Here is a 15102-nt window from a genome sequence, read left to right on the forward strand (position 1 = left end):
AATCTCCGACAGAAATATCACCATAAAAATACTATATATCTAACTCTATAGAATAATTTAGGAATAAATGCTATGAGGAATTAGGGAAAGATGAAGATATGCAATGGCAGGTTACTTTAAATGAAATATGGAACACACTGTACTTTTTTTTTATTTCCAAGAGTGCAGTACTGTCTTGAAACATTTTCAAGAGGTTGTCTCACTCAATTTCCCAATAGATGGCCTCTCTTTACTATTGGAACAGAGCCAATAACTGCTCTCCTCTGGAGGTTGCTGTTTTATTGATCATTGTATCGCATGGTTGTAATGTGATGTCAATGGCTCTCTTACCTGCCTGAGCAAGCAAGTAATGAAAAACTAGCTGGAATAGGTCCAAAGGAAATCCAAACCCGTGATACATATCTACTGTGCAGATAACAGAACAGTTGTTATTACTCCTCCCCAATCATTTCAAAGACAAAAATAAAAAAAAATAATTAAAAAAATCTAATTCAGTTTAATGTCAAAAATATATTTGCCCACAGTGGAGCGTCAGAGTAACTCTGGGGGAGAAACAGACCACATTCTGGAACGGCTCAGCGTCAGGCCTTGTTACTCTGGATCCCCATCTCCTCTCCCTCCCACCTCCTTTCATCCCCCTCTTATCCCCCTCTTATCCCCCTCTCCTCTCCCCACCTCAGACTAGTCTGGCTGGCCTACACACGCGATCCTCACGCTAGCTGGACCTAAGCCCCGTAAAGGCTAACACAAGCACAGTGTAAAAACTCCTATAGGGGCCCACCTCCATCTTTCTAACCCCCTCACTAACCCACCTATCCCCCTCTTCCCTTCTTACACTGCCTGACTACACTTTCGCTTTGCATTACTTCTGCTATTCTAACTTTTCCACTTCTGAGCACTATCAATTATGCACTAGAATAACAGTGGGGCCAGGCTTGGCAGCAGGACATAAAGGCCGATTATGACTGTGAATAATTCAGCCATCTTCGTGCCATGTTCCTCTTACCAGTGATACAGGCAGGAAGGCTTGGCTGCTAATGTACGACGGCAGACGCAATCTGGCCTGGTCTTAATGTAAGGACAGCTCTCTACATCCCAGAGAAAGGACATGATGGAGAGCTGGAGTGGACATAACAAATGTGGCTGTACTGCATTATTAAAGCAGCCCTGGACCTGATGTCACTCAGATTGCCAAATCTGACACTGTCACGGACATGGAGACTGACAGCTGTCAATCTTTTAGCAAGAAAACTGGAAATCCAGGGCAAATCTTTAAACAGATTAATCATGATTTTTTTAGTTATTCACCTCTTTAACAACTTTTGGAAAGGACAAAAAAAAGTTATAAACAAAAACATATATTTAAAAAAAATCCTGAGAGCAGCCAAAGAGATGTGTACGGTCAAACCAGCCATCATGAATGCTTTGGGTTCAGGTCATACGACCCAGACAAGCAGACAAGCTTCCATCATATTCATGCTCCAGACATGTCTACCTTGACTTCATTCTTCATGAATTGCGTGCGAAGGTTTGCAAGTACTACTCTTCCTAGAGATCACAAACAGTAATGAATATTTCATCACTCCACCCACAGCTAGGCACGCACTCTAATCCAATGCAAGAAATATGATGCATCTCTTTTCCCACAGGCTAATAATCTATTTCTACCCTGTACCTCATGAAATAATACCACTGAAACATCTGCAAATTGTCAAGCTTTTCATAAAAAGGTTTAATAAACAGTAGGAAAATTAGCAAAAAAATGTTTTAAATCATTCAATTTTACTGGGGAAAAATATAGGCTATACTAATGAATATCTATTTAAAGAAGAAATGTACCTGAAATTAGGGAGCATTTATACAATGTGTCCAAAAAAAACTGGTGCTATGTTATGGTAAAATATAAAAAGTTTTTTTTGTATTGGATTGAATTTTACTGTAAGATGTGATTTTGCCGGCTACTTTAAATGAAAAGCATCAGGAAAAGCAAAAACAAAATAATAGTGACACAAGTTTTAGAATTTAGAAAAGAAAAAAATTATTCAACTTTATTCATTCATTAATTAGTTTTTCATTCAGTCATTTTGAGTTGTTATTTACAACATATTTTATTTATTTTCAAATGTGTTCGCAATTTAACGTTTTAATTTGTCTTCAATGGCAAAATGCGTAGGAATCACAAATTATGTGTTATATTATATTATATATATATTATTCATATTAAATGAATTTTTGCACAAATTGTTGTAAAAATGTCAAAAGGCATATTAACCTCGAAACAGCCAGGCCAAACGCTATGTCATTTCTGGAGGGAAAAAAAAGTGCCTTCACTCCCTGTTGTTTGTGCTTCCGTTTGCCATGCACGCTCTAATCCTGGCTGGAATGTCTCCGGTCGTGGAGTCCTGCGGCCCCGAGAAACAGAACAGCAGGTGAAACTGAACTCTCTGAGGATTTGTCCCGCCTCACAGCTACTCCAGTAGTTCTGCTGATATAGTTAAACCAGAGCCTTTGTTACACAAGAGCCCAAATGTTATATACAACTATTTATGTTTTCTCTGAAGCAGGAATTTAAAACAATTTCTTTTTAAATTCAATCGATTACATTAACTTTCTAGTTTTGAAACAAACTGGTATTCTTCATTTCTTTTGTCCTAACTGACCCCTGACATCTGCACCTTTTAAAGATTATTACAGATTATTTAATTTGCCTGTGAAGGTTATCCTTTCTAAGTAGCTTTAGTCATTGTTGCCTAATTAATCCAATTTAATTTCAAACAAATCAAAAACTGATCCAACCATTGCTGCCATATTTACCTCTTTGTGTTTGGCTGGTGCCACATTGTTAGTTTTCATCACACACACACAGACAAGACAGACATACAGAAAATCAGGGGGAATGAGAAAGAGAGTATAGGTAGATGTCAATCAAGTGCTCCAGCCACAAAAGTGAATCTAATGCTGACAGTGGGCATGCTGGGTCACCTCAGCAGGACCCCTAGAGCCAAGGACATGGACAGTACAGTTAAAGATCTGGTAAGGAGAGAGGAAGGGAGGGAGGATGGGAAAAAGACAGAGAGGACAATGTGGCACAAAGATCAAAATAACTGGAGGAAACCGACTGGCCTACAGTATATTCCAGAAATACTTGGCGGGTGAGGTCAAATTCACAGATACACTAGCTTCTCAACCAATTCACAAGCCCAGAGCCAAACCAAAATCATCAAACCATTTTATCATCACCTTGCCATTTATGAGGCAAAGTGGTGATTCTCTCTTGAATAAATCTACTGATGTTTTGGCTTTCTAAGCTCAACAGTGAGATTAAGGACATTAAAAACCTTTGTATGCATGACTATGCTGGAAAGAAAAAACACTACTGTGGATGTAGCCATAGGCAGCGCTCATCACCTCTGTTTATCCGGAGGGCTTAGGCCACTTTGGGGACTCCCCTTAAGTCTCACTTATCTCATTAGACCCTTAAAACTGATTAATATGAATGCCAGCAGAGGCCAGCTCAAGACATTCTTAAGAAAGGAGGGAAGGAGGAAAAGAGAAGAGAAGGATGGGGGGGATTTTAGAGGAAGGGGCTTTTTTTGTCTCTGGACAATGAGCTGATGGCTTTTTAAGCCTCTCAGTGGCTCTGGGTTAATACCCAGGGCTGCAGTCATGGGATAGGCCGCGGTTCAAAGGCTGCTGCACTCCGAGGCTTGCTGCTCGCTGATTTAAAGGAAGAAAATAAACAAGCAGAATAAATACCACATCTCCTGCAACTTGAACCTCACTAAAGAAATAATGAACTGCCCTTCCAAACCAGTGTGTGTGGGTGGGTGTGTGTGTGTGTGTGTGTGTGTGTGTGTGTGTGTGTCTATGTTCTTTAGGGTGTCATATTTGGTTATGTGGGATAATGTTTGGAGTAAGCCAGACCAGTCAAAGCTGGGCTCAGATGAGACGAGAGGGTGAAGATGGGATTTATCACACATCCCGGGATCAATCATTTTCCCTTCAGGGAAAAAAAAAAATACACACTCAGTACAGTTTCACACAGGAAAACCAACCACCACACATAAACAAAGACCAGCATGCACACGCAAACATACACAATTCCACTTCAAGAAATGGGAAAACTATCAAGGAGCTCAGAGAATTGGGTCAAGAATAGTGCTGTGCTCTGCTATAGTGACGTGTGTGTGTGTGTGTGTGTGTGTGTGTGTGTGTTTCTGCTGCTTCATTAAAGCGGGCATCGATGCAGAGGTCGGCTCAGGATAACCACGCACGCTCACACACACACACTTACGCATGCGCACAAGATGCCAGTAACACACGGACATGTAGACACACAAACACAAAAGACTTGCTCATCTTAACATCAAACCCAGGTTCATCTGAAGACGTCAGATTCAGTTCTGTGTTATACATTTTTAAAACGTGATTCATTATCTGTTTGATTCCAGAGCTCAGATCAGACAAGCTACCTAATAAAAGATCCTGGAAAATATATCTGAAAAAGAGCTTTTCATGCCAAAGTAGTAGTAGTTGAAGTTCAGTTTAGCCCATTTCACAATTTTTTAACATATAGTACAATAGATCTATTTGTAACAAAATGAGATATCCACCATTTGAATTACAATTATGCATAATTATACACATTATTCATCACAATGAAAGGAGCGCATCATTTTATGACCTTCACTTGCAAAGTAGATCTACTGCTGAGGACAAAAACAGCTCATTCTCTTTGCACCAATACATTACACACACCCTGGCATTCAAACTGTGATATGCATTTCAGTGGAAAATGCACTTTCAAGGGCACAGTGTGCACTGTGTCACAGTAGTTAATTCTAAGATGCAACTTTAGTGCCACAGCAGCAACACCCAGGTAAACACAGCCCTGTGTGTGGGAGTCTTCAGTGTCAGAGGAAACAAAGCAGGGGTCTAAATCTGAGCGGACTTAATCCTATCCCAGTGTCACTAAAACCAGACCGCAAAGACGACACCTCCTCAGGGTAAAGACCCAGAGTCCATCCCCTGGAGAACCACCACCAACCAACCAACCAACCACGGTCACCACCAGGGAGACAGAGAGACAGACAGAGAGCCAGCAGGCCGCATGCATCTTTAAACCCTGGCAAGGACAGAGAAGGAGGGGAGGAGGGCTGATGAGTTGAGAGAGGATGGATAAGGCTAGTTGGAAATGAGGGAAACTGCCACCTCTTCTTTTCCACACACTGTGTCACTCCTGGCTACTATATGCCTCTCCCCTTGTGTCTGGCGCTTGCATTATACTCCTCCTCTCCTCCCTTTTTCTGTCCGAAAGCGTACTACAACTTCAGCTGTGCACTCTCCCTTTCCCCGAGCCATTCACACTATTCTCCCTCACTCCTCTCCTTTGCCCTCCCTCTTTTTTTCTCCCTCCGTTTAAAGCACATGCATTACTTTCAGCCCTGGCTATGTGGAGTGGACAGAGAGAGCAGAACAATGGCCGCCTTTCAGTCTCACGGCCGAGCAGCATTGGATGTGTGTGTGTGTGTGTGTGTGTGTGTGTGTGTGTGTGTGTGTGTGTGTGTGGGGGGGGTAGTATTTTCTCTACTGTCAATTCAAACAGGCTAATGCAGCTAGCTTATTATTGGCACGTCTCGCCACAACGGTAGACTGAACAAAGTGAAAGCAGCATTGTTTGTTTATTTATATTTATGTCAGTGGAAAACTGTAGCAGCAGTGGGAACTTTATAAAGAGGTGTTCATATTAAAAACAAGGCCAGCGAATCAACTAGGCCTTTCACCTTTTTACTACTTTGCCAACGCAAACAAAGAAACGCCAAACAACAACACGAGAAGCCGTGTAAGCCATCCATGGACCGTCACCACATACAGGTGAGGATGTGATATAACAATTTCTGGCTAAAATCAGCACTTTATGATTTCTAAAAATTCTATTTTGGAATATAAAAAATATGGAAATAAACCAAGTAGATTGTCTCAATTCCAAAGAGATAGCAGACCATGTACAGTCCCACTGTGTTTCTCAGTCTCTGTGAAGACATATTACCTCACGAGTCATTTACAACTGGCTACAACCCGTCAATTACGTCTTTATTCACAAGCTGGAGATGTGTTCTCTTCTGGGATCTATTCTCCACACTGCTGCCCAGCTAGAAAAACAGCCAGTCACTCCCCCGCAGCCCCCCAAGTTAAATAAGGAAAACGGCAGTGTAAGGTCCGAAGCAAGCCTACCATGAAAGGAATTATCTGTGGAAAATGTGTCTGGCAAAATGCGAACAGTCTCAATCGTTCCCGTCACATTTTCCAGTTGAAAAGTGAACAATGACAGTAAGAGAAAAACATTTTTGAAACCCATCAGTCGTTTTGGCCCTTTACATGCTGGTGTAGTTCCTCTAAATATAATATGACTTTGACAGTAAATGAGTTTAACGAGGTCAAATCAAGCAAAGCCGAAAGAGCTGTTTTAAATCAAGCAAATGCATGTAGCTTTCACTCCAACTGTACACTTGAAATGCTTTAGGCTGAGAGCAGAGGGCACAATAGGGTATCAGACCTCTCTCAGTAGCGCCCCTTTCTGGCCAGGGGTGATAGATCAACCAAGCGTTACTACAGTAACAGCTGCTTCTAAGCCTCCATCTTACAGAGGAGAGCAGAGGAGCTGAAGAAGGATATGGTAGCGCCATTTTCAGCCACGAATGAGGACTTATAATACATGATAGTGAGATTCCTGGACTGTCGTTTTGACCCTTATTGGACCTGCAGCAGTCCTGTATTCCTGTTAATCACTCCTTTTTGGTCTTAAATTGAAACATGAGCTTTCCTGATATGGGAGCTGAATGAACCCAACAGCAAAATATGTTTTTCTCTTTCTCGGTCTACTCTGTTCATATCAACCACAAATCTACTCAGGTGTTCACAGTAAAAATACAACTTTGGACTGCCAGATCTGTTCGAATAAAGAAATCGTAGGGGAAAAACTTTCCACAACTTTGACATTTTGAGCGAAACTAAGACAATGAGAGCAGGAATAGAGCAAAAACTAGCCCCTAAATTATCAAACAAATGCATCTAGTAGCAACCGATGAGCAAAACATGAAAACATTGTTTTTATCTTTCTTACAGCAAAATATAAGTCTCGCATTGAGCTTTGCACATGTGGATGTTGTATAAGTTGGTTAATACTTTATTATTTCCAAGTAGAGCTACAGTGAGCATTCCCCTGAAAGCCACGGGTTGAATTAGTGCTAAAAGACAGATCGCTCAGCTGATAGCAGTGTTTCAGCACTCCATCTGACCTTGGAGTGATTACTCTGAAAACAAAAACGTGGACATTACAATCTGGTTCCCCAGGCAAGGGAGGGAAACATGTGCAACTGAAGTGAAGCTGCCATTCAATATTGTCAATTTCTGTCTAAGAGATCCCGTCCCCTCTTTGGTGGATAAGCACACATTTAACTTGACATTGGTATTTTAAAGGCTCTTAGTGCCAATTCAACACTGGTAACCTTGGTCAGGCTATGTGAAATAGTTATCTAATCATGAGCAAATACAGGTTTTCTGAGGTTGTGGTCAGTTTTTTTAAAAAATGACCAAAATGACGGTCAAAAAAGGGGAATTAATTGTTAGCGCAAGGCATATAAAAGCATAAAATGTTTGAATTTTTTTATTACAAAAACAAACTAATAATCCACCAAAAATGTAGTAAATCAATAATAAATAATTAAAGAAGTATAAATATAAATAAATCCATAATAATCCAATCTAAAATATATATATTTTAGCTATAGTTTTGTATAAATATACAAAACTATAATACATGTTAGGGGTTTTTGTTGTCTTTTTTTAGCCATTTGTAGGCTGTCTTTACTTCAGTAGGATTAGCATATCCAAGACTGCAGCCTGACCACCAGGCACCCCCGGCGACAGGGCTTCTTCTGTCCGCTGCGTAGCACCTCCACAAGGGTCACGGCCAAGAGTCCTCCCCCTCTTCCACCGCGCGCTGAAGAACAGCTGTTCTGCCAAGCACATTGACTAAGCATTGACTAATGCCTGCTGGGCTCATTTTCTAGTTAATAGAAAGAAAAACATCTAATTTAAATGGAATGTACATTTACAGGTCTGGTGAGAAAATAAAGTGCCATTTAAACCTAATAGAAGTGTTACATCGCAAAACACCATCATTACAGTTTGCTGGTTTTCCGTCAGGTCCTGTGTTTATTTCTCTACATCCTCTTCCTCGCTCTCTTTGTGTCCCCTTCACTTGCTGTCCACGCAGCTCGGTCGGTGCTTGTGCTTGCCAATGCCACAGGCATAAAAGAATGACAGAGCAAGGGGTCATTAACGACAATTAATCAGCTCTCAGACAGAGAGATGGAGGGAGAGAACGAGAGCCAGCGCAGAGGAGAGAGTAAAACACAGCTCCGAGCGAGTCAGTATAAATAAAAATGATAAGGGGGACAGGGAAAGACTAGCATGTGGACAAAAACAACGCACTTTAGCAATCAAAGGCAATATGAACTTGATTTTAAAAATCCCAGGTTTTAAAATAAAAGTTAATATTGTAATATACCTTTTTTCACATCTGTTAGAGACAGATTGCTGTGTAGACTAACTTTCCACCTCCATGCATAGGTGCTTTTGTTAGTGTTGAGTCAGCATTTGCACATGCATACACACACACACACACACACACACACACACACACACACACACACACAAGCACAGATTGACAAGACGCCTATTCATGTCCCACTGGTCTGTGACAGGTAATGAGAAGTCCAAGGACAAAATATGTATTTATTCTGGTATCTGAGTCTAAAGGAGAGGGAACAAGCCCTATATGACCTTATGGCTCATTTGGTACATTGCATGCGCATGTACACACATGCACGCTGAAGCACAAAAACATTCACATGCACAGACAAAGACAAGCCAGACATGATTGCAACAAAGGAAAGTTGTCTTTGATACCAGCGACACAACTACTGGACGTAGGCCTCCAGTTACAGTACATTGTAAATGCAAAAACAACACAAGGCAGCACGTTACAAAAATGCTTCCCAGGCTGTTTGTTGAGCTACAAATTATGCAGCAAAATACAAATCACCTTGAGCAATTTGCATGACCACAACCGCATCAAACTGTTAATGTTAATAACACACTCCACTTCAAGGAGTGTTCTAGTTACTAGTTTGTCATTCACAGGCCAACTTTCTCATTCGTTATTCGTCGCCGTATGTTTGTGACCTCTCCCTCAGCTCCTCTCAAAGTGTGGCTGACCTCTGCGCGTCTTTCTACACCGTCAACTGTGGAGGGACTCCCGAAATATCTAATTGTATTCATTCATTTTCTGTGCCCGGCAAGGAGAGACAGAGAGAGAGGGGGAGTAAGGGAGGGCGTGAGGGAGACAGAAAGAGACGGGGAGAGGCAGAGCGGCGAGAGGCAACACGGGAGAAAGGCAAGGAGGAATATGTGGAAGAAGAAAGGGCAGAGGGGGAGAAAGAAAGGGAACGGAAGGGAAGGGCCCTCTCTTCGGCATTACAGCCGAGACATCATTAAAGCCACTGGCTGTCCCCTCATTAGAATAAATACTCACAAGCAAAGGCAGTCAGTGAGATAGCAGAGGGCAGAATCCACAGAGAAATGTCTTGTATTTTAACTTATTTCAAGCTGAAGGAACTCTCTGAGGACAGATAAATCTTGAAGATGTCCCGCAATTTTCTAAACTGTCCCTCAAAATCACTTTTTCATGGCAAAAAGCTGAGAAGCAAAACAAAACAAAAACTAAAAGAGAAAGGGTGGATATGTTAAATAGAGAGATTGGTGAAGATAGAAAAGAAAAGATAAAATTAAACAGTTTCTGGTTTCATGCTGGAGTTGATACACAACGGTGGACTGTAGCCAACAAGACACCATGGAAATCCCCTCAGCCTCGAACCCCAATCCCAACAACACAAGCACCCAGCAGAAAGAACCGTGACACCGCTAACGCAAATTACGATACACTAAACCAATATAAAATTCCACACTAATCTACCAATTGCTTGTAATTCTGAGCGCTGGAAAACCAAATAGAAGAAATTCTAACCTGCAAAAACATTTTTTGCTGACTAAAGGTTACATTTCAGACACAAAAAGTTCTGCACCATTGTTTTGTCTAACGTGAAACAGCAGTAGAAGTAGCTCTTTTGCTTGTTTTTGTCTACGTCTAGTTTACACTTTCTCCAATCATTTTGCAATATAAAATCAAAAAGTATTTTTAGTTTAAAACTTCTAATTAATCGTAGGTGAAGGGAGTAAAACAGTTTTTAGTTGGTATTTCCATGAATAGGTTTTGTATTTCTCTCTGTGCATTTCAGGTGATTTAAGTAAGTAAGCAGAGCACAACGTATCGCACACGCTGATGTGAAACATCCAACTTGAGCACATTGATTTCAAAGCAAAACAGATTTTGTGAAAAAACCAAACTCAAACTACAGCTTTAGTGTGGCGGATTGTCTAGCTTGGGCAATTTTCAAGTCTGTGGAAGCTGCAGTTTCGTACAGTATAAAAATGAATGCCGACAAATGGCTTTTTCTGGATGTAGTTTCTGTAGTAAAACAAGCCCTGAACGACTGTGTTCAGACACCAAAAAGGAAGAAGGTAAAGAGAAAGTTACTTGCTAACATTCTTTTTGACAAATTGCATTATTTATTTTAATTCATTGCTATCATATAGTAACATATAGCTTTGGCTCTAATGAGCTTTTCTATGTGCGGTGATCGTTCACACAGTAAATTCTTAGAGCAGCCAAACTTTCGGTGTGATTGTGAAGCCTCAGAACAAAAGGCAGAAGTGAATAAGTTACGTTACAGTGGCCACACCAGCTTTCTACAGTAATGCATGAAGAAAGGGACTCAATATTTATTAACTGAGTCATCAATTACACAAGTTTGCTATCTCTCGCTGTCTCGGTCTCCTCCCTGCTGTTGTGTTACCTTTCTGGCTTCCTGCCTTTAGGCCTGCAGGGGTGCGAGTCAAACAAACTCTATTTAGAGTAAGTAGAACGGAGTGACCGGTGTTAGTAGCATTACAGCCTCTGTGAAAACCTGTTTCCTTTCCTCGGGCAAGTGAGGGCTTCAGAAACAGATGAGGCTCAGGAAGCTATCTATTTCTCATATTTGACTTTGGACGCAAAGAGAGTAAAAGACACAACATGCAGGCAGCCAAGTGGATCACAAAGTGCTTGTTTCTTCCCTCTCTCTTTCAGTGGTAGTGTGTCAGATCTGAGATTAACAGATTTACTTTAATTCCCCTTTTTTCTAACGACACTTTTTTTTTCCTTCACTGAAACTGAGAAAACTTGTCAGCACATCTGGAAGATATCAAGTTAACTGAGCGGCCAGTCAAGTCAAAACTTTTTTGTTGAAAAAAGAAATGTACTGTCTAATGAAAGTATGTCTATCAACAGCAGAAATCTAGATTCAACTTGAAATTGTGTTTGCCTCTATTGAAGAAAGCGGCCCATAAATAAACAGCCCGGGTAAGTCAGAGTAAAGACCTAGACCACAACAGTCACGGTCTACGGTATATCAGACCGAGAATCTACGCACCCCGCGAGACTGGCCCCGGCTTCAGGAGAGGGCTTACAGTCAGCCCTCCATTTGTACCCCTGACCACTAATTGCTTCAAGCAATAAATCATGTTTTCAGAAACTTCAAACTGTATATAAATAGTTGTGCAACAAATTCAGCGTGTGCTATTAATGGCTTTGTGCACACTTGGAGGCTAAGCTGAGGATTTTATTCAACAAATACTAACTGCCATTGGCAGTTGAGTAAAAAAGATCTCTGTAAAATCCACCAGCACTGTTTAGACTTAATAAGCCGGCAACAAGGCTGTACAGTGTAACTCCATAAGGGACTTATAGTGGGAAACGCTGTCTCGACAAACATGAACACTGAGGTTGACTGGAGCCTGTCCGAGCAGAGAGCCGCTCAACTCAAGCATTGTAGCACATCTGAAAAACTTTTAATTTAACTTTGCTGACATTCTCTCATGTGGCCCATCTGAGTCAACAGCACATACAAACCTTACTTCACTTCTAACAGTGTGACGTTGAACACACTTTTTATAAAACATTTAACAATATCTAAATTAAGTGTTTCAGTATTTTTATTTTGAGAGGATGAATTAGGTCAGGATATGACTTGTGATTCTGCACTTACAAAAAATCAGCCATTCATGCTCACCAATATGCAAAAAATAGAAGAAAAAAAACTATACATATATATATATATATATATATATATATATATATATATATATATATATATATATATACTAAAGTTTAATTTGTAGAAACTTTGTCCATTTTAGAATGAGGAAACTGTATATCGTTACAAAGAGCGAAAGTTTTCCAAAGTTTTAAATGGAAAAGTTCATGGTTTCCACACTTCACTTTCCCTTTCACAGTTTTATACAATTACGCTACACTGGCTTTCATGATCCAGAATTTATCTGCATTATTTAGGGTTTAATTTGAGCAAATCTATTGTTTCATCTCTAAAAGATTATAAAAACGCCCTGACCAAATTTCACTGGATTCTTTTTTTTACTTCACAATAGTGTGCTTCAAATGTCAATGATCCATGATTATAATGCTGAACAAAAAACTGTATTGTATTGGCTTCTGAACTTAACCAAAATGAATACAATTTTGCTCAAGGCAACATTTCTTCACAGAAAAAGTAATTCAAGAACTATTTTAAAGATTAATAGTTATTAGAAAAAGTTCACTGTAATATTCTGGGGCTTCAGCCTGCTGTGTGTCTTGACTATTCAAAGACGAGTTTGTCATTTTGTGTAATTTGTCTGCCATGATGCCTTTATAATATTCATGAAGCACTCCTTTACTGTATGTAGGCTACTTTTAGGTGTGCTGAGACCACTATATGGCCATAAATCGCACAATGGTAACTGTGCTGAATTTCGTGAATGAGCTTTTAATATTGACATACATTATGTTGTCGCATTTAGTCTCGCTATAGATAGTGATGAACAGTAAATACCTCTAGAACCACATAAGCGTTGGCCTACAATTTAAGTTTTTCGACTTTGTGGATTTGTGCTGATTGTTAAGTGTTTAGCCTAGTTGAGACTAGTTAGATTCTGGTGTTAATGGGTCCAGTGGGGCCGTGTAAATACCATGTTATAACCAGCCTGAGTTCGCCAAACAGGGAAGATAATGTCCCAGGCGTTATAGCTTTTACCCTAAACCTGTAGTGTACAGCTAGAACAACTCACAATGAAACGCTGAATTTTCGTATCTGGACAATATTGACACAAGACGATGGATGCTATGCCCAGGCCTCGTTACCCACGGGTTTAATCTATAGTTGCCTCGAGGGACGCGCTGATAATGAGCAGCCACGTATTTAAAATAAGACAAAGTATAGCCTTTTTACACTACTGTGGTCCTATCCTCGGCTATAGCCTGTACCTACTGGCATTATGCCCTCACTGCGGAGAATAAACACCGATGTAGTCCAGCAAACCTGCGAACCCCGTGGTTCATGCAGATGCTAGGAGACGAAACATCGCCGACTCTCCGCGGCAAACCTGCCCTGTGTGAGGCCACTTACTTGGCGTTGGTACGGTTCCAGAAGACGGCGTAGCGGTCGGCCACCACTTTGGAACTGGGCTCTTGGCAAAATACACACATCAACAGCACCAGGCAGACGAAGATGACCATTTCCATTTGCAGCATCACTACAGCGAAACTTCGGCACGTATTCCTCTTCAGTGTCGGTCAGTCAGTCGAGTTGTACGGGCGCTTCAACCGGGACAGGTGATGAGTGTCTCATTCACTTGTGGTCGTGTGTTGCTGGCGCAGTTCGTGAATGCTAAACAAATACAAATGAGCACAACAGAAAACGCGAAAGGAACAGCGAGAATGTGACCATTCAAAGGGTACACTTGAAATGACACTTCAGTTCAGGTTGACGGAAATTTAAAGTTACAAAACCGACGCGTCACTGTGTTGTCTCTCTGATGCAGGTCGAGGGTCCAGATGAATCACAGGCTTTATGGCATGCAGGATTTTAGCTCTGACAAATCCGTGGTGGGCTGACAAAATATTTCTCCTACTAATGCACAAGCAGTGAGATCAGCGCACACAAATGCGTAGCACAACAGGCAGTGTCTTCTGTGGTGTGGTAATGTTCCCCTTATGTAGGGAGCTACTGATGTAGCCTGTGTCAGGGCAAATGACAACTGCTGAACACTTCTTACTCCAAGCCCAAAGCGCAGGGAGTTAGTCAGTCCAAGATGTGATGGAGAAAAGAGAGAGAGAGAGAGAGAGAGAGAGAGAGAGAGAGAGAGAGAGAGAGAGAGAGACTCAATGTGTCCAATGACGCCGTGTGGCTCACGTCAGATGTCCATGTTTTCCAGGCAACTTTTTAAAGCCATACAGTCCGTCAGTGGAGGATGAATGGTAATGTTAGACTCGGTTCTTCGTCTCCAGCCTAAAAAGAAGACTGTTATCCTTTCTCGGCGATTTACCGGAGGTGTCACTGCCGAGGTGGGGAGGAGTCCTTCTCGGTGTCGGAGACAGGACGGACAGCGTTGTGTCTTCTCACGCGCTTCTCTCCGTGGAGACTCTTGTTTATGTCCGCATCCCAAAGTGTCCTCCTCATATATACGCCATCGTGCGACGTGCAGGTTTAAAAAAAAATCGTGCGTTTTCCCATGAGGGCGCTGTGTAGTCTTGCTCTTTCTTGTGTTTGGGTTTCAGACGCCGGGACACACAGGAAGGTGAAGGCAAAGGCAGGCAGCTCCAGACGCTGACTGCGAGAGTGGGTTTGGTTACGGCGGAGCGGGGGATTGTCCCATTGGTTTGAAATTATTTGAATGGGCGTCACTCGAACAGAGCCAGGCCCCTCCCCCGTCTAAAACCGAGCTAATTCAATTACGGAGAGGTAGAGCTGGAAGGGGACGGGGGAAGAGGTGCACAGGACAGGGGCCGTTTTAGGCACTTCACTGTCAGATCCGACCGATAAGAGCGCGCGTCCCTATTTAATTACATGCAAACGGACGCAGCAGAGCACAGCAGACCATGGA

At 41.5% G+C, this 15102-nt stretch overlaps 1 protein-coding gene across 2 annotated transcripts in view; it reads right to left on the minus strand.

The window, feature by feature from the left end:
• Window positions 1-14834, minus strand: part of efna5b (ephrin-A5b) — a 94504-nt gene extending 79670 nt beyond the window's left edge. Inside the window, exon 1 of one of the 2 annotated variants that reach the window (XM_078250987.1) lies at window positions 13626-14834. In XM_078250987.1, the coding sequence (XP_078107113.1) occupies window positions 13626-13750 (125 nt within the window). In that variant the 5' untranslated portion in view covers window positions 13751-14834. The remainder of the gene's footprint in view (window positions 1-13625) is intronic. The other variant, XM_078250985.1, reaches the window with a different exon arrangement.
• Window positions 14835-15102: the final 268 nt, after the last annotated feature.

The sequence above is a fragment of the Sander vitreus genome, chromosome 5, assembly GCF_031162955.1.
Source record: "Sander vitreus isolate 19-12246 chromosome 5, sanVit1, whole genome shotgun sequence".
Taxonomy (NCBI): domain Eukaryota; kingdom Metazoa; phylum Chordata; class Actinopteri; order Perciformes; family Percidae; genus Sander; species Sander vitreus.